Source organism: Podarcis bocagei (assembly GCF_964188305.1).
Source record: "Podarcis bocagei genome assembly, chromosome: 13".
Classification (NCBI taxonomy): Eukaryota; Metazoa; Chordata; class Lepidosauria; order Squamata; family Lacertidae; genus Podarcis; species Podarcis bocagei.
This window is the reverse complement of record NC_138138.1, coordinates 4,970,898-4,990,716: the sequence shown is the minus strand read 5'-3', so window position 1 is coordinate 4,990,716 and position 19,819 is coordinate 4,970,898. Positions and strand designations below refer to the sequence as shown.

The following is a 19,819-nucleotide window of genomic DNA, read 5'->3' as shown; positions in this document are numbered from 1 at the left end:
ATGCCCAGGGTGTTGTGGTGAGTTTCCAGAGTCTGTATGTTAAAATCAAATAAAATACTGCTGACTAATTTTCATGAAATGTAGTTTCTTGCTGATTTTTTCCTTCACCGATTTTCCTTCTTTTAATTTTTAAAATTGGAAACTAATTTCTCGGGGTACGGAGATCATTATGACAAAAACACATTATTGCAATAAGGGGGAAAGAATGAACCTTAGTGCCTGCCTGTCAATCACTAAGCTAACAGTGACATCAGGTAATGGCCACCAGGACTTCAAGGCACCATTGCAGGGCCTCTGAGAAGCAGGCTGGATGTCACTGCCTGTTGATGGGCAGTGAATTCAAGGCTGCTTTCTGCAGGGATCAGCTGTGTGACCAAGTTTCCTGTAGGGAACTCAGTCTTGGAGCTGATCCAGCCGTATCTCTACCTGCCTCACACCTGGCATGGTTTTGGGAAAACTGCTTCATGGGCAAAATTGGGAGCTATGCTCTCAGTGTTTTGCTTACTTATAACAAATGAGTGCTGATTTTGTTTATGTAACTCACCAACAATCGTATCTTGTTTTGCAACCAGGATCCGTTCCGGAGCCCTGGCCACTAGCCAAAAAGGATGCAGGGCAAAGCATTGCGTCTGTGCACGCGTGCAGAGCAGTTTGCGCTTCTGAGCATGTGCAAAGCATGATTTGGTGCTTCTGCGCATGTGCGAGCGGCAAATCCAGAAGTAACCTGTTCCGGTACTTCTGGGTTTGCCATGGACGTTCACTGGAATGGATGATTGTCTCTGTGGGCAGATACATGTGGCTAAATCCCCCAGTGAGGTTGTACATTTCCCTATGTAGAGGGAGATGCAAAGGCGGCATGTCTAGTCACATCAGTGTAACGTCCGAAGCTGGACATTCAGCCTGCCATGAATGGAAGTCAAAAGCAGGCTAATAATTTCTCATAAATTTAAGTGAATGAGAGCCGTAGTAATTTTGTGTGTGTTGCCTCCATGTCTTTTATTTTTGGATAGTCACCTGCCCGCCAGGTAGATTCAGTGCAGAATATGGTACCATCTGCACTCTGTGTCCTGCTGGATCCTACAATGAAAAGTATGGTCAAGCAGCATGTGAAAATTGTCCCAAAACACAAAGCAGTGATGGAGAGGGTGCAAAGACAGGAAGAAGTTGTCATAGTAAGTAGCTTATAGAATCATAGAATCATAGAATCATAGAATCATAGAGTTGGAAGAGACCACAAGGGCCATCGAGTCCAACCCCCTGCCAAGCAGGAAACACCACCAGAGCACTCCTGACATATGGTTGTCAAGCCTCTGCTTAAAGACCTCCAAAGTAGGAGACTCCACCACACTCCTTGGCAGCAAATTCCACTGTCAAACAGCTCTTACTGTCAGGAAGTTCTTCCTAATGTTTAGGTGGAATCTTCTTTCTTGTAGTTTGGATCCATTGCTCCGTGTCCGCTTCTCTGGAGCAGCAGAAAACAACCTTTCTCCCTCCTCTATGTGACATCCTTTTATATATTTGAACATGGCTATCATATCACCCCTTAACCTCCTCTTCTCCAGGCTAAACATGCCCAGCTCCCTTAGCCGTTCCTCATAAGGCATCGTTTCCAGGCCTTTGACCATTTTGGTTGCCCTCCTCTGGACACGTTCCAGTTTGTCAGTGTCCTTCTTGAATTGTGGTGCCCAGAACTGGACACAGTACTCCAGGTGTGGTCTGACCAGAGCAGAATACAGTGGCACTATTACTTCCCTTGATCTAGATGCTATACTCCTATTGATGCAGCCCAGAATTGCATTGGCTTTTTTAGCTGCCGCGTCACACTGTTGGCTCATGTCAAGTTTGTGGTCAACCAAGATTCCTAGATCCTTTTCACATGTACTGCTCTCAAGCCAGGTGTCACCCATCTTGTATTTGTGCCTCTCATTTTTTTTGCCCAAGTGCAATACTTTACATTTCTCCCTGTTAAAATTCATTTTGTTTGTTTTTGCCCAGTTCTCTAATCTGTCAAGGTCGTTTTGAAGTGTGATCCTGTCCTCTGGGGTGTTAGCCACCCCTCCCAGTTTGGTGTCATCTGCAAATTTGATCAGGATGCCCTTGAGTCCATCATCCAAGTCATTGATAAAGATGTTAAATAAGACCGGGCCCAAGACAGAACCCTGTGGCACCCCACTAGTCACTCTTCTCCAGGATGAAGAGGAACCATTGATGAGCACCCTTTGGGTTCGGTCATTCAGCCAGTTACAAATCCACTGAGTGGTAGCAGAGTCAAGACCGCATTTTACCAGCTTCTTTACAAGAATATCATGGGGCACCTTGTCAAATGCCTTACTGAAATCAAGGTAGGCTATATCCACTGAGTTCCCTTCATCTACCAGGCTTGTAATTCTGTCAAAAAATGAGATCAGGTTAGTCTGACATGACTTATTTTTCAGAAATCCATGCTGACTATTGGTGATCACAGCATTCCTTTCTAGGTGCTCACAGACTGTTTGCTTAATGATCTGCTCCAGAATCTTCCCTGCTATTGATGTCAGACTGACTGGGCGGTAATTATTTGGGTCCTCTCTTTCCCCCTTTTTGAAAATAGGGACAACATTTGCCCTCCTCCAGTCTGCCGGGACTTCGCCTGTTCTCCAGGATTTCTCGAAGATGACTGCCAGTGGTTCTGAGATCACATCTGCCAGTTCTTTTAATACTCTTGGATGCAGTTCATCTGGCCCTGGAGACTTGAATACATCTAAACTAGCCAAATATTCTTGTACTGTCTCCTTAGTTATTCTGGGCTGTGTTTCCTTTGCTGAATCATTTGCTCCAAATTCTTCAGGTCGGGCATTGTTTTCTTTATCGGAGAAGACTGAGGCAAAGAAGGCATTGAGGAGTTCAGCCCTTTCTGTGTCCCCTGTTTGCATTTCACCATCTTCTCCTCTGAGTGACCCCACTGTTTCTTTGTTCTTCCTTTTGCTACGAACATACCCATAAAAGCCTTTTTTGTTGCTTTTAACCTCTCTAGCAAGCCTGAGTTCATTCTGTGCTTTAGCTTTTCTGACTTTGTGTCTACACGTGCTGGCTATTTGTTTGAATTCCTCTTTGGTGGTTTCCCCCCTTTTCCATTTTTTGTACACATCCTTTTTTAATCTTAATTCAGTTAAAAGTTCTTTAGATAGCCACCCTGGCTTCTTTGGGCACCTTCCATGTTTCCGTCTCATTGGTATTGCCTGACATTGTGCTTTTACTATCTCCCTCTTAACAAACTCCCAGCCATCGTGAACTCCCTTTCCTTTTAGTATTGCTGTCCATGGGATCTCACCCAGCACTTCCCTAAGTTTTATGAAGTCGGCTTTCTTAAAGTCAAGAAATTGAGTCCTAGTATGCTTGGCTGCTCCTTTCCGCTGTATAGTAAACTTCAGAAGAGCATGATCACTCGCGCCTAATGATCCTTCCACTTCTACCCCACTAACCAGGTCATCAACATTGGTTAGGACCAGATCTAAAATGGCTGTTCCTCTTGTTGCTTCTCCCACTTTCTGGACAATGAAGTTGTCTGCAAGGCCAGTGAGGAATCTGTTTGACCTTATGCTCTTGGCTGAGTTTGACGTCCAACAAATATCCGGGTAATTGAAGTCCCCCATTACTACTATCTCCCTTCCTTTTGCATGCTTGGCCATCTGTTCCAGGAAGGCATCATCTATGTCCTCCGTTTGGCTTGGGGATCTATAGTAAACTCCCACAGTGAGGTCTCTGTTATTCTTCTCTCCCTTAATTTTGACCCAAATGCTCTCACATTGGCTTTGAGGTTCTAAATCTTGGATCTCTTCACAGGTATACACATCCCTGACATATAACGCCACTCCTCCTCCTTTCTTGTCTGGTCTGTTTCTCTGAAATAGATTGTATCCCCCCATTATTACATTCCAATCGTGGGACTTATCCCACCAGGTTTCAGTGATGCCTATTATGTCATATTTAGTTTGCTGTACCAAGAGCTCAAGCTCATCTTGTTTATTTCCCATGCTTTGCGCATTAGTGTACAGACATTGAAGTCCATTAATCATTCCCCCGTGTCTCTTATTTAAGGATTTTTTCCTCCCACCACTAGGTCCGCGTGCTGTTTGCTCCATTTGGTCTATGACATTTGGATGATCATCTTCATTAATTGATAGACTCCTACCTTCAGGAGCACTGTCTCCCTCCCCCACATTACTCAGTTTAAAGCCCTCCTGATGAGGTTTCTGAGATTTTTGGCAAAAACATTCCTCCCAACCGTTGTGAGGTGCAGCCCATCACTTGCCAGAAGTCCATCTTCAAGAAACTGCAGTCCGTGATCTAAGAATCCAAACCGTTCCTGTTTACACCATTTGCGAAGCCAGCTGTTCACTTCCACTATTTTCCCCTCTCTCCCTGGGCCACGTCGTTCAACTGGGAGGACAGACGAGATGACAATTTGTGCATTTAGTTGCTTCAATTTCCTGCCGAGAGCCTCGTAGTCTCTTTTGATCTTCTGGAGGCTATTGCTTGCAGTGTCATTGGTTCCCACATGAACCAAGAGGAAGGGGTATTTGTCAGTGGGTTTTATGATTCCTTGCAGTCGTTCAGTTACATCTTGGATCTTAGCCCCGGGGAGACAGCACACTTCCCGAGACATCTTGTCAGGCCCACAGATCACTGCTTCTGTTCCCCTCAGTAGGGAATCCCCTATCACCACTACACGCCTCCTCTTGGGTTTGGTCGGGGTTCTTCCGTGAGCTGTCCGTTCCAAGGTCGCCTGCACATTCCCTGAGGACTGACTTTGCTGCTCGTCTTCATATACCTGATCGACTGTAATGAGGGAGAGATCCTCAAATGGAGTCTGCTCTTCGTCTTCCATGCTAGGGGAGAGGACCTCAAAGCGATTGTGTATTTCTAAACAATCAGAGTGAACCCTGGGCCTCCTACTTCTTTGAGTCACGTTTCTCCATATATCTGGCTCCTGTGTTGATGAACTAGCCTCCTTCTCAGGGGAGTCCCCTGTCTCCTCCTTGGTGGGGACGGTGTGCTCTGTTGCTTCCAAGAAGAGCTCCAGCTCTCTAATTCTTTGGAGCGTAGCTACACGTTCCTCCAGTTGCTGGACTTTGTCTTTTAAAAGGGCAATCAACATGCAATTGCTGCAGGTGAAGCTGCCTGCAACCTTTGGCAAGATGGCAAACATTGCGCAGGAATCGCAGGCGACTGCAGCTGTTCCCTCCCCTTCCATCTTGAGATCGTGTTGTTGGGGGTGGCTACAGAGGTCCTCCATCATAAAAAGCTTGAAGACAGGACAAATAACTTCGCCCACAAAAAAAAAAAAAACCTAGGTCTCCCCTAACAAACGTTTGAGACTAGCTCCCCTAAATCTAAAAGATGGATATAACTGCGCACGCCGCTAGGCGCGCGCCGCTGCCCTACAAACTCTGATAAGCTCCTCCCACAGCTAATCCCCTGCCTCAACAGAAACCCTGCCCCCTCTGACCTTTACACAGGGAAAACAGCTAATCAGCCACAAGAAACACACACACACACACACAAGAAAACCCTTTTTGCTCCTTCTTCAACTGCTGCCCTACAAACTCTTCACAGGCATTGTAGGAATTGGTCTTTTGGTTTTCTGTATCTGGTGGGGTGTTTTCACATGAGGCTAAAGTAGTTCTTGCTTCAGTCAGTTTGTAATGCTGATACAACACCCATATTTAGAAGGCAGTTCTGCAGTACTTTATGATTTTGGCTGACTATAGTTCCCCACTTTCGCTGTGTATACTCTGGGTATACTCTGCCAGGTTGAAATCAAGTTGTTGTCTACATTTTTCATGTAATGAATGAATGAAACTTTATTTGTGTCAGCCATCGGCCATAGCATCAAAAGAACATTGTGATGTACAGAGAACAGAATAAAAAGTTGGTTATATAAAACACAGTTTAGGGTCCTGAATCAGCAGTCAAATAGTGGACCTTATTCTGATTGCCCCAGCTAAAAACCTTGCAACCTTTGCTGTCACCTGCTCCTCTTGATCTGCCAGGAGACAAGACACTGTGGCAGTGGTTGGGCGACCTGGAATGAACAATAGAAGAGGGGTGATAATCTCATTCCTCAGGTCTTTGTAAAGAGTGCAAGCCAGGAGGACATGCGCCACTGATTCAGTGCTGCCATCTCCGCAGGAACATAAGCGTTTTTCATATGGAAGCTGTTAGAATCGTCCCTCAGGTACAGCTGGGGGCAATACATTCAGTCTTGCGAGGGTAAAAGTGCATCTATATTTTGGAATTGCTAGGTTATACAGATAGGGTGCCAGAGAATCAAAGTAGGAGGATGGGAAATGGTCATACCATGGGCAAAATTTCCTTATTGTGGCCAAGTTGTTCTGACACTCAATATCATTTAGGTGTTGGCAAAGTAGACTGTTTGCTTTGCTATAACCCACGGTGAGTAGCTGTGGTGGGGATAAAACACAAGACTGAAGTTTTTTGATTGACAATTTTAGACCAGGTGCTCTTGTGACAGTCTTGTTGCACTAGGGATATCAGACCGGGGGGATTTGAGTTTAGGTGATGCCAGAAGTTAAATGACCTGTGCCAGATCCATAATTCTACTGAGGGGAGATTCACCTCTAGGCACTGTGATGCGTTTGGGACACAGGGTGGTACATAAAAAAATTGCCTTAAGAACTTTGATTGGACAGCTTCTGTGGATCCATGGTAAGTGCCAGCCATGAATTACAAGAAAACCAAAGTCATGGTTTTCTCAAGAAACTATAAAAGGTATAGGTAAAGAGACCCCTGACCATTAGGTCCAGTCGCAGACGACTCTGGGGTTGCGGCGCTCATCTCGCTTTACTGGCTGAGGGAGCTGGCGTTTGTCCACAGTTTTTCCAGGTCATGTGGCCAGCATGACTAAGCCGCTTCTGGCAAACCAGAGCAGTGCACAGAAACGCCGCTTACCTTCCAGCCGGAGCGGTACCTATTTAACTACTTGCACTTTGTGCTTTCGAACTGCTAGGTTGGCAGGAGCAGGGACCGAGTGACGGGAGCTCACCCCGTCACGGGGATTTGAACCGCTGACCTTCTGATCGGCCAGCCCTAGGCTCTGTGGTTTAACCCACTAGAGCCCATAAATGGCATGTGGACAACCAGCCAATCGAACAGGTCAAAGTTTTCAAATAGCTTGGCCTTATTTTCCAGTCCACGGGGTCACGAGGAGCACATCTGAAATGTGCAAAAGAAAAAGTGTCCCAAAGCACCAAAATTATGACATGCTTTTTCGACACAAAAGGTGGCAAACGTATACCCTCAGTCCTGGAAGTGTTCCAAGCTAAACCCCTAGCACAGGTATTATATGGAGCTCAGACTTTTTCATGTAACTTCTCTTGGTGCACACAAAATCAGGCACTTCTTGTATGGAAATACGTGGACAGTTCACTCCCTGGAGAGATATTGACTGGCTGTAGCAGACTGCCCCCACACGGGTGGGGGAACCTATTAGAATGTCTGGTCCCCAGAAGCACTGCAGTCTTCTACACCAGTGTCAGTTGGATGGGCAGAGTACAAGTAAATTTAAATGAATGAATGAATGAATGTATGTTCTCCCTTGCCTCTGCTGCCTCCTGCATCCAAAGTCACTGCAGCTCTCTGGCTCCACCCATGCAGTCCTCCGCGGTTCCGGCAATGCTCTCCTCACTTCCCTCCATCATTCTTGCCTCTGTCAGATCAGAGTGCCTGCTCCCTCTCTGCTTAGTTGCTGGGCAGAGACTCAGCACCTGAGACTTGGCTTCATTGGTGTTGGCCTGACTCTCAGTTGACTTCAGCTGGTGAGTCATGTGCTCTCAATCTTGCACGCCTTCATAGCCACTGCCCCAACTGTTCTGCCCTCCTAATCCTCCTCCTGGCTCGGGGGGGGGGGGAGTCAGGTTCTTCCAGGGTCCCAGCCTCCTCTGTGTGATTTCTTCTTCCTGGGCTCCTGGTATTCCATGCTGTCTTCCTGCTCTGACATTGGCCAGCCCCTCTGGCGCCTCTTCGTGTTCGTGCTGAGGTCTCCTGACCTGAGTCCCAAGGAGTTCCTTGTCCTGCCAGCCTTCGTGCCCCTACCACCCCATGGCACTATGGAATGGTTGCCCCTGAAAATGCCCTGTGACCAAGGGGAGCTCAGAACGCCCCTTCTTTTCCCAAGAAACCTGGAGCAATAGAGTGCACTGGAGTGCAAGAGCCTGGCGTGCTCTGGTCCATGGGGTCACGAAGAGTCGGACACAACTAAACAACAACAGAGTGCAAGTGGCAGAAGTCTTGTAGCAAATAGGACCAAATGCAGGATAGAGTGCATGGTTATGGCTACCATCTGACAGTAATGGTGGCAAAGGAAGCATATTTTGCTGCCACTGTTGTGCCCCATAGTGAGTGCTGCTTAAGGTTGACCCAGTGGGGTGGAAGGCTTAACTGATGAATTGGTAGCCTGCTGTGATAAATTTGCAATACACTTTGAGGACAAAGTTGCTTTGTGACAGCTCTGAACTTGGGGTCACAGTTATGGCAGCCCACAGAGGCTGTTGGAGCACCATCCAGTCTGATTTGTGAGGATCAGCTTCACTTGTTGCATCCTGAGGAAGTGGAAGTGCAGGGATTTGGTCCAACATGAGTTCTGCAGCCTTGCCCATCGTGTCAAAGAGGATCTAGCACAAAGAAAGAGGAGTCTGGGAAGTGGCTGATGTGTCATTACAGGACAGAATGATATTCACTAATCCCTCCTAAGAGGTACCCCATGAATCCTGAGGTATTCAACAACTATCACCCAGTTGATAAGACCTTTTGGAGAGCAAAGTAGTCTGAGTGAAGGAAACAACCTTGTTGATTTTCCTTGATCTCTCTCTGGCTTTTGGCACCATAGCCACGGTCTCCTTCTGGAGTGACCAGGTGGGTTAAGGCTTCAAGGCAATGTGGTGCAGTGGTCCTCTCCCACCTGCAGCGTCGCTATCACAGAGTGGAATTGGGTGTTTCCTGCTTGCCCTGACGGCTTTTGGGGTGTGGGGTCCTGCATGATTTTATTCTGTTTCCCACATTATTCAACATCTGTATGGAGCCATTTGGAGCTGATGACATGCAGGTCTACTTTTCCTTCCCATCTGAATTGGAAGAGGTTGTGCAGGCGCTGGACTGGTGCTTGGAAGCAGTGGAGGAGAGGGAAGAGAGACTCTGTTTTCTATCAGGGGATGGATGTTTCCACCTGCCTTTTCCCACCGTCCAGCCCTGGAAGCCTGCAAAATGGAGCCAGAAGAACTCTGAGGGGGACTTTCTGCCCTTTCGGATTGAGGTATAAAAGATTGGGGGAGGGGTTGCTAGATACCAATGTCATCAGCTTTGGGGCTGCTTTGGAATGGAGTTTGAATGAAGTTACTGGATAGAATGTTAACCTATTTGTGAGCTGGTTCAAGAGCAGCCCAGATCTGGCTTGTCCCAAAACATTCCCTAGTGCCTAACAAATCCAGCCCCCTTCTCCGGCCGTCACCCTCTCATTCACTCATTGAAACAGCACAGCCATACCTGTGTAGCTGACTCCGTGTGTGGAACTGATAGCATTTCAGAGAAAGCCCAGCAGCCTCCAGAATCTCTCAGCTACATTCCCCCCACATATTGGTGCCAGGAATGACCCCTGACTCAGTGTCCACAACCCTCTTGCTGGGCAGGCAAGTCACCCTGTGGTCTGCATAACCACCACACACCAAGCTATCCAATGAGCAAATTACCCACTACCAGGATCCTCCCACCAGAAGGGGTATCCTTGGCATGAGAGTTTACCTGCTTGATCTCTAAGGAAAGGGTTCCTTTGAAGGAATCCCTTCTGTCTTCCTCAGAGTGATGCCTTCCTTCCCCCACACCCTGCTTCTCCATGGCAGCAGAGGAGCTGCAGTCTCGGAAGTGGGACACAGCTACCACACCCCCCAAGTCCTCATCCAACAGTCTCTCTGCCTCTCTGCTTCCCTAGGTCAGTCACCTGGGGAACTCAAGGGAACTCATTCCTTGGGGACCAGGAGTTCATTTCAAGAACAATTTCTACCCAGTTAGACCAATAGGTGTACAGATGACATTACGCAGGACAGCCCCCTCACCCATACAGTACTGGCTTCAATCTACAGTTCTTTTTTCTTTACCGTTTGTTGAGTTAGTTGACTTGGGAGCTTGGGATTTGTTAGGACTAAGAGTGGAGAAGCTGAGTGGTTTGCCCTTGCTTCCTAGCCTTCTGCTGCTGAACTTGCTTAGCTGCCTAAATCACTTGCTCTCTTGATGCTTTGGCAGGTGAAGTTTAATGTCAGGGCTCTTCTTACTGACGTCTAAAGTTCTGAGACAGACAAGCTGGCCCTCCTCTTCTAGGGTATGATTACCCTTTCCCAACGTTTTCTGAAAACTTTTTGAAAGGGGGCCATTGGCTTTCATAACAGCTTGTTCATCAACCCTATTGGCCGTTGCAGAAATGAAAGAAGAGTTTCTTGCCCAAAGACTTCATTTAGCTTTAGTTGTCACACTGACCAAAAAGCATTTCTCTGTGTCTTAATGGTCATATTGAACTACACACACAGACTTCGACTCTGCACTTCTCTTGGCATAGGTTGCTAGTTTATCAAACATACTGAAATTTAAAGTGGTGTGCACTGGCTAGTTCTGGAGTCTTCATAATCATTATGAAGCGAAGAAGCGGACACGGAGCAATGGATCCAAACTACAAGAAAGAAGATTCCACCTAAACATTAGGAAGAACTTCCTGACAGTAAGAGCTGTTCGACAGTGGAATTTGCTGCCAAGGAGTGTGGTGGAGTCTCCTTCTTTGGAGGTCTTTAAGCAGAGGCTTGACAACCATATGTCAGGAGTGCTCTGATGGTGTTTCCTGCTTGGCAGGGGGTTGGACTCGATGGCCCTTGTGGTCTCTTCCAACTCTATGATTCTATGATTATGGCATCATCTAGTTACTAGAAGAATGCTTCACTGATTTTCATTGGATGCTTCTTCTGATTTCTGTCCAGAAACAGCCAAACACACGATCATTGATGCCACCAAAGCAGGCTTTCTTCCTTGGCGTCAGTGACTGTCCTTCTGGCTGGTTTTTGGGAAATGTTCATATCTAGCAAAAGTCCAAGTCTTCTTGTTTTTAGAGGGCAGCACAAAACTCTTCTTTTGGGTGAAAAAGCTTGGTTAGAGGATTGGTGGGTTAGGTTCTTGTATGTGGCTTGCTCAGTGGTTTTATTGTGTGATTTTGTTTCCTGTTTTTGAAATTCTAAGTCATCCAGAATGGTTGTTGACCATGCTATAGCATATTTACAGGATATGTATTGGTTATCACTAAGCAGATTTGCAGAATTCCATACCTGCTGCCTAATTCACAATGTTCCTGCTAGTCATATGGAGGAAGAAAAAACTATAGATTCCATTCAGGGGGGAAAGCAGGCTAGATAGCTAGCTGGACGGCACTGAACAACAGGAATCCCTGCTCAACTCTCCCTCTAGCTTAGCCTGTTCCAGCATGGTGCTCTTCAGATGCTCCCATCATCTCTGAACCTTCCTGGCGATGATGGAGAGTTGTGGTCCCTAACATCTGGATGGGACTGTGTTGGGGAAGTCTGCTCTCCTGCCTGCCTTCACAGCTGTGGTGTTATGTGCCGAGAGAATTTGCAATACAAATCCACTTAAATTGTACAGCAGCAAGGCCCTGCCAAGGCTGATGGCCATCCTATGTCCCCTATAGTAAGAGAGAGCAGCACAACCCAACAGGGAGGAAGAAGGGTGATGCTGCTGCCGTGGGACCTGCTGTTGTATTCCAAAGAGGAGCGGTCTGAGGCATGAAGAAAAGAGGACAATGGGTGTGGGTGTGATGCTACCTCCCTGCCCTACCTTGTGCTCTGAGGATCGGAACGAAGGTTGGAAGAGCATCCTTGTTGAGGCCCACTAGCAGGGGGCAGAGGTGGGCTGGCAAGCCCTTTTCAAGGAATTGTGTGTGTGATGTTTGTGTATAGTCGCCATGCTAAATAGATCTCTGTTCTTGTTCATGTTTTTCAGAAATTCTACCAATGTGGATGGTTTTTTTAATATCTTCCGCAGGAACCAGTCTTATTCTTGTGACAATTTGGCTGTAAGTACCCTACCCTTTTACATTGAACTTATACTTTACATCTGTTTATCACCTCTAACCCCTGTGCTCCCCTGCATTGCAGGAGCTGAAGCCTGCTGCTGCTGGACACTTTAGGAAAATATGGCTTCCATAGCAAGTTCTATAGGTGTCATATATGTGATGCTCCACATGTGTATGAAGGCAGCTAGCAGTTTTATGCCTAGAATTTCTTACAAAAGATTTGAATTAACTTCTGCTTTTCCTTTAAAATCCCCTTACATTCCACACAGTTGTACAAAACTGCAGCACAAGCCACAGAGCAGTTGCTGCATTGACTTTGAAGATGAGAAGTGCAAGTTTGAATCCTTGCTGAGGGCCAACACGACATCTTATGCTAGAAGTGGGGAAGGGGGTTCCTTTTCAGCCATGGGGCCACATTGCCTCCTGAGCAATCTTCTGGAGGTTGCCTGCCAACAGCAGGCAGGGCCAGAGGCGAAAGGGAACAGACCAGCGAATGGAAACGTTGCCTTGCCACAGTACAGTAGGCTGCTTTCTGCAGATGCTCACACAACCTTCCTCACCCTCAGTCCAAACCAGCAGGAGGCCTGGCCGGAGTTCAAGGATGTACTGAGCCAGGCAAAAGCACTCAAGCATGGCTGTGTGGCCCAAGGAGAGTTGCAAAGGCTAGATAGAGACCTGGAGGGCCACATTTGGCCCCTGAGTCTGAGGACCCCCAGCCTGTGCTTAAGAGATCTGTTATCAGTTCTCCCAACATTTTGATTTTAACTTTAATAATAATAATAATAATAATAATAATAATAATAATAATTTATTATTTATACCCCGCCCATCTGGCTGGGTTTCCCCAGCCACTCTGGGCGGCTTCCAAAAGAATATTAAAATACTATGATACCTCAAACATTAAAAGCTTCCCTAAACAGTGCTGCCTTCAGATGTCTTCTAAAAGTCTGGTAGTTGTTGTTCTCTTTGACATTTGGTGGGAGGGCGTTCCACAGGGAGGGCGCCACTACCGAGAAGGCCCTCTGTTCAGCCAAAGCTTGAACTGGCCAGCAGCACTGATAATGGGCGTTAGTTCTTCCCCTGCCCTATTCTGTTTAAGCAAAGAGGATTGGGAAAATGGAATGGGGCAGACTTCTCCAAGCTCCTCCAGCTCTTTTGAATTACCACTCCCGTCAGCCTGTGATCCTTGCCTAGGGTTGCCATATTCCAGTTAGGCAACCCCACTCTGGTTTCTGTCCTTCAAATCACCAGCTCCCAGTGTTGCTTTGTAACAAGGGAATGAGCCATAGGGCTTTTCCTACACTTTTGTGTAGAAATTTCAGCTGATGTCCAGGGTCACATTTAAAGCACATGGCCTCCCTTGAAGAAGCCTGGGAACTGTAGTTTGATAAGGGTGCTGGGAGTTATAGATCTGTGAGGAGTAAACTAGTTTCCAGAATTCTTTGGGGGAGAAGCCATGGGCCTGAAATGTATGGTGTGTATATGACCCTAGTTCACTATGACGGCCAAGGGTGGGGTGGGGAAAGGGTGGTGAACTATCAAAAAGTAAATGAAGAAAATCAACTGCCCTGAATTTCCTTTTCCTTGGTAGAGATGTATGTGCTGGTGTCTGGCATGACTCCCATCTGTTTCAGGGGGAATAATGTCAGTATCATGCTGATTGAGAATTCTTCATCATTCATGAAAGGGCTGTGCTATAATAGTGGAATTTGGATGCTGCACTTAACTTTCTGTGCTGTTGATGTGTCTATTTGTTTTTACATGATTACACTTTATGTAATTCATTAAACTGCGAATGAACATTTTGTGAGCTTTCGCCACAGCAGGGTAAGTGTATCTTACGGGAGAGGTGGGAAATCTGTGGTCTTACTGGATGTTACTGGACTCCCATTAGCCCCAGCCAGAATGGTCAGTGTTTGGAGATGTGGTCCAGTAACATTTGGAAGGCCACAAATCTCCCTCCCCATCATACAGCTTGACCCCAACCCCCTTTATAGTTAAATCCCTTTCATTCCAGTGCAGCCTAGCCCCAAATGAATTACTTAGCAGTGGATAGGAAGTATGTTCACCTATAATACCAGCTGACTAATTTTTTCCACATCTCTCACACAGCATCATAAGTAGGTGCTGCAAAAAAACAATAGCTGCTCAATACATCAGAGAAGCAGAATCTGGACTTAAGAGGAGGCTGCAGGCATTTGCGAATATTGCAAGTGATGCAGAAGTACAAGAGCAAAGAAGCAAATTAAGTCCCATCAAAATGCACAGAAACAAAGTTGATTTTCTAGAAGATGAATCAGTGGGATTGTTAAGCAACGATGAAGCGACAGAACCACCCACCACTGCTGGTACAAGTCCATCTCCTGTCCAAACAGGACTAAGCGATTTAGAAAGTAGCTTTGAAGACAAGTCAATACCCACACTGGACAATGACAATTTTATTCCAAGGGACCTGCCACCCAATCAGCAGAGATTAGTTGACATAATGAAGCACAATCTGCCCTAGCTGCTGTAAGGTTCTTCACAGATTTGCATAAACCTACAATTAGGAAACAGAGGAATAACTTCCTAAACAATATTCGCAAGAAAGCTGAAAAATGAGCTTGCTTAGTGCTTGCAATTGGGAAGCAATTTTCAGTCACTCTATTTCTGGAGAGCACTTCAGCAGGATATTATAGCTTCAAGAGGGCAGTGCATTGAAGTGCACTCATTTCCCCCCCTCAAACTGGCAAACTGTCCAGTTTAGCAGATAATGGAAATTGTTGAAGAAGCTTACTTTACAAAGAACTTGCTACAGAGCCAAAGAAGAATCTAGACCGAAAGCAATGCTGAGTTTAGAACTATTGTATTCTGTAAGCCAAGTGGAAAATGTAAGGATATACCATACACAATACTATAATCTCTGTGTATTCTATGTGATTTGCATTGTGTATTGCTAGTAGTAGTTAGAAGAATATGTTCAAAATGGTTAATCTGAAGCAACGTGACTTGGATACATATCATAATACTGAAAAGTCTAAGAGCCTGTTAGAGAAAAGAACCCCTTGAATAAATTGGCTAATATTGCTATCTGCTTTGCTGCTTGTAATGTATAAAGTCTAAACCAAATAATACCAGTATTAGCAGCCACTAGCATAGGGGGACCATAGATTGCTTGGCAAACGACAGAGCAACCCCTGTTTCACCCTATACAAACTTGAAACCTTGTTCGCCTTTGACCCATTGTTCTGCTAAAAGAAGGGCAAAACGTACAATGGAACCCACAATCCCTTAATGTCCTGGAGGGGGAAATGAGCTACTGCTAACAGGTGTTTTTAAATATTTTGTCAAAATAGTTCATAAATTATCTTGAAATCTCGTAACGTACTGAATTCCAAATCACATTTACACATGCAACCTAAGCCCTTAAACTCATACATGGAAACATTCCCACTTTTCACTTCAGCTCCTCATGCTCCTGAGCCAAATTTCAGAATCAGCATTTGGGTTTGGGCAGGGGGCTGAAGTGCTAGGTATTATGGATAGGAAGATGCTAAAAGAGCAGAACAGCACCTAAAATCCATTCAGAGAATGTTTGCGCTCTCAGGAATCAGCTGACACAGAGGTTTTTAGCTTTTTCTTCAGTTCCACCCTGGCCTGTGGAATGAAGTGATTTTTTTCTGCACACTGGGCAGTGAGAGTTAATGCAGAAAAGGACAGGGCTCTTTACTGCTAATAACTGGGATTTTGTGGGAAAGAAAAAGGATCTCCATGTTTAGCCTGGAGAAGAGGAGGTTAAGGGGTGATATGATAGCCATGTTCAAATATATAAAAGGATGTCATATAGAGGAGGGAGAAAGGTTGTTTTCTGCTGCTCCAGAGAAGCGGACACGGAGCAATGGATCCAAACTACAAGAAAGAAGATTCCACCTAAACACAGTGGCGTAGCGTGGGTTGTCAGCACCCGGGGCAAGGCAAGTAATTTGCGCCCCCTAACCCGTGGATTTTAGCACTCGAGTCTCTTCCACTAGAGAGCTGCGAGTGCGAGCGCCCCCCCCCCCGATGTTGCGCCCGGTGCGGCCGGCCCCCCCTGCACCCCCCACGCTACGCCACTGCCTAAACATTAGGAAGAACTTCCTGACAGTAAGAGCTGTTCGACAGTGGAATTTGCTGCCAAGGAGTGTGGTGGAGTCTCCTTCTTTGGAGGTCTTTAAGCAGAGGCTTGACAACCATATGTCAGGAGTGCTCTGATGGTGTTTCCTGCTTGGCAGGGGGTTGGACTCGATGGCCCTTGTGGTCTATTCCAACTCTATGATTCTATGATTCTATGATTTGAAGGGGCAACAAGTAAACATGAGAAACAGCATCTGCTGAAATTTCTCTTAACACATGTATTAAAGTTACAGGGTCCAAGTTTCCCTAGGCTGCATGTCTAAGGTAATAGCTCTTTTCTGAGGCCTTGCCATTCCACACCTCCTTTACTCACCAGATTTTCTACAATACTGTTTCCCCCTTCCATGTAAAAGGTGAAACCAGCCAACCCATAGCAGTAGGAATGCAGTTCAGAGCACACCGTTTAAGAGCGAATGCGCATAATAGATTTTTCCTTTAGTACTATGCTCACTTTAGCACTAGTCCCTATTTGGTGAAACAGCCCATCTCACATAGTGGACTGGGGTGCTGTTGCATTGATGCAGAATAATACGTGATGGTCCTTTCCCCCCTTTGGGTCTCCTCCAGCAGCATAAGAGAAGATGCTGGTTATCCAACAGCTGCCTATTTTTTTATAGAAATGAAAGCTCCAATATTCAAGTATGCCATTTTATACCTTTTATGAAGTTGCCATATTTTTAAAGGACACGTGAGAAAATAAAAAATATTTTTATTAAAATAAAGGTTTTCATATTGCATTGCAAAGACTTTTTTCCTTTTTGTAAGAATACAAAACACTTGCCACGACATTTGACGACACAGAAACGTTGAAATTAATTTTCAGTTCCTCCTTTTAAAGTTCAATAATTTGGCAAAGACGATGCAACCTGTATACCCTTCAAAAGTTGGCTATCATAATACTGATACAAAATACTTCATGTAGATAAAGTTCAGGTGCACAAGAACAGGGCACAAGCCAGCAGGTGGGTCTCCTGGGAATGTCCTCCTGAAGTGAATAGGAGCTGTGCAAGAGCTCAGATTTACTTCAAATAGGCTTCTACCGGAGATCTTCCCACTGATTGAGCCCCAAGAATTAAAACATACTTTGTATAAAATATGAACACACTAAAGTGTAAATTTAGATAGTATGCAAATACTGTAATATTTAGAATGACATATAAATAGCTTGAATTCTTCATAACTTTGCTTCTATAAAAAAGGTCAAGAGAATACTGCATTTGCATCTGTATATTGCATACATTTTTTATGTAAGAAAGATGCTAGCTTAAAACATGATTGACATTGCGGGAGGGGCACACTGCAAAACCCTTCTTTGCATGTAGAATTTTACACAAACATGCTACTCTTTGCAGAATTAGGCTCATGGCTATATTCTTCATAATAAAATATAGAATGTATTTACAGTTGAGCTATTCAGTTCATTTTTTTGGTAAGTTAAGTAGCAGCAATTTGTTTCACTTAGAAATTTATGTTTTAAAATATTCTGAATGATATACCTCTAAGTCAGGGGTTGCTAATCTTTTTTGGCTTGAGGGTCACATTCACTTCTGGCCAACCCACCCGGGGCTGCATGGCAATAGTGGGTGTGGCCACCCTACACTCACACATGCGCACACAAACATGCATACGCAGAGATCCTCCCTTCTCCTTGGCTGATCCGTGTAGACCAGCTGACAGGGAAGGGCTATTCCCTGCTCCTCACTCATCAACTTATTGATCTGTTGACTGGGGAGGGGTGATCTTCCACATCAGGGCCAGTTGGGGAAGTTTAAACCTCTGCCCACCCCAGCTCCATCTCTGCATTATCCCCACACCCCGCTTCCTGGCTTTTGCCGCCAGCATAATTGGTAGGGTGTTGGGGAGCACAGATAAATTTGCTTGGGGACTGCACCCCCCCCCCAGGGTTGGTAGTTAGCCACCCCTCCTCTTAGTAATAGACAAATATTGTATAAAATTATTGCAAAGTTTTGGTTGGGGGGGGAACTTGCATAACGATTTCCTCTTACATGGAAATCAAAATATCTTCCAACAGTTACTTTGCCTTCACAACAGGTGTTCTGTCCCTGCGGACTGGACAGAGCAAGAGACCAATCTAGCAGGCCCTTAAGTAAGCTTAGGGTGCTGCTTTGTGTGTTTAGTTTATCTATGTGGCTGTGGAGGAACATTGGCAGGGACATGTGCTCCCAAGCCACCCCTGCATAGATAAAAGTGCACACTTTCATCCAAGTTTTGATATAGGGAGGAATGCATAGCCCTGTATGCTGCATGAGACCTATTTTGTCTTGTTTTCCACCCCTCCAAAGATAGGAGGCTAGCTAGTGTGGGAAGGCTGCAGTCCGCTGAGGCCAAGCCTCCCCAGTCACTAGCTGGCCTCCTCCACTCAAAAGGAACAGGAAGTCACAGGAAGTGAAAAACCTCTGTTTCCACTGCAGTGATAGTTCTGCTCACCATCTTCTTATACATGTTGTTGATACCGACTTCCATCAACCCCAGCCAGCAATGGTCAATGGCCAGGGATGACAGGAAATGTAGTTTGACAAATTCTGGAGGGCCATAGGTTCCCTATCCCTGTTTTAACAAATGCAAGGGTAAGGCAAGGCTCCTAAATGTGAAACCTGACTTGTACCGCATTGTAAGCACCATGCAACTTAGTGTGACTTACTTCCAAATAACTGTGCATAGCACTGGCTCGAGTGCTGGACTTCAGCTTAAGGCTTGAGACAGAGGATGTTTTTTCTTCCATATAGTTGAAAGCGGTATGCTAGCACTTTAACTGTCCAGTCAGTCATTTCTTTTGTCTTGCTACCATGTTCACTCAACACATTTTCCTGATTTTTGAAGCATTGCAAAATTCTCCAAAACTGTTTGACCAAAAATGACAAGAGGATCAAAAGAAACGAATGTGCACACCAGAGACAGAGCCTTCAACTCAGGGCAGGGGAAATCGGTCTCCCAGGTAAATTGTACATTATTGCTGGTGCTGGGTGGAGTAATCACTTTGGTCATATAGTTTCCTCTCGGAAACATTATTAATGTTACATTATTAATACACCGTTAAGTTCTGAATGTCTTTCGCAAATCAAATTACAAACCTCACTTGCCACTACGTATTAAATATTGTGACTGTGAAAGTGAGCACAAGGCTCCAGAAGAAAGTACACTGTGCTTGCATAACCAGGCTGCAAGAAGAAGACATCTTGCGTGAAACTTCCGCCTGGGCCGCGATAAGTGCTGAAAGTGGCACATGGGATGCTAGAGCAGGGCTGTCAGAGTTGATCAGCGATTCTATCTTTTCTGCTTCTTTATTGCAGGCTTCAATCTAGGGAAAAGAAGAGTGAGCTTCCAAAGTATCTTTCTACTACATAAAACATCCAATAGCATTTCCCCTCTTAACCTATCCCCTCTCCCCCAATTTCAGATGGCATCCTTAAATGCTCTGGTCCAGGTGTAGAGAACATGGTGCCCTCCAGGCGTTGTTGGGCCAGAACTCCCATCAGCTGCGACCCGTGGTCATGCTGGCTGGGGCTGATGGGAGTTGGAGTCCAACAA

At 45.6% G+C, this 19,819-nt stretch overlaps 2 protein-coding genes across 17 annotated transcripts in view; one reads left to right on the top strand and one right to left on the bottom strand.

The window, feature by feature from the left end:
• LOC308571092 (zona pellucida-binding protein 2-like) overlaps positions 1-15,185 on the top strand; it is a 30,933-nt gene extending 15,748 nt beyond the window's left edge. For 9 of the 14 annotated variants that reach the window (XR_014001276.1, XR_014001277.1, XR_014001278.1 and 6 more), the window contains 4 exons: positions 1-17; positions 1,011-1,172; positions 12,046-12,118; positions 14,231-15,185. The exon at positions 1-17 is cut by the window's left edge and continues 158 nt beyond it. Coding sequence is in view for 9 of the 14 variants with exons in the window: in XM_081166458.1 (XP_081022584.1) it covers positions 1-17; positions 1,011-1,172; positions 12,046-12,118; positions 14,231-14,624 (646 nt within the window). In the remaining 5 variants the exon portion in view is untranslated. The remainder of the gene's footprint in view (positions 18-1,010; positions 1,173-12,045; positions 12,119-14,230) is intronic. The other 5 variants (XR_014001274.1, XM_081166460.1, XR_014001275.1 and 2 more) reach the window with 3 other exon arrangements.
• Positions 15,186-16,962: 1,777 nt separating this feature from the next.
• The window catches only part of RECK (reversion inducing cysteine rich protein with kazal motifs), a gene marked incomplete at its 5' end in the record, with an annotated part of 49,075 nt that continues 46,218 nt past the window's right edge, over positions 16,963-19,819 (bottom strand). For all 3 annotated transcript variants that reach the window (XM_081166183.1, XM_081166184.1, XM_081166185.1), the window contains one exon: positions 16,963-19,589. In XM_081166183.1, coding sequence (XP_081022309.1) covers positions 19,374-19,589 — 216 coding nt within the window. In that variant the 3' untranslated portion in view covers positions 16,963-19,373. The remainder of the gene's footprint in view (positions 19,590-19,819) is intronic.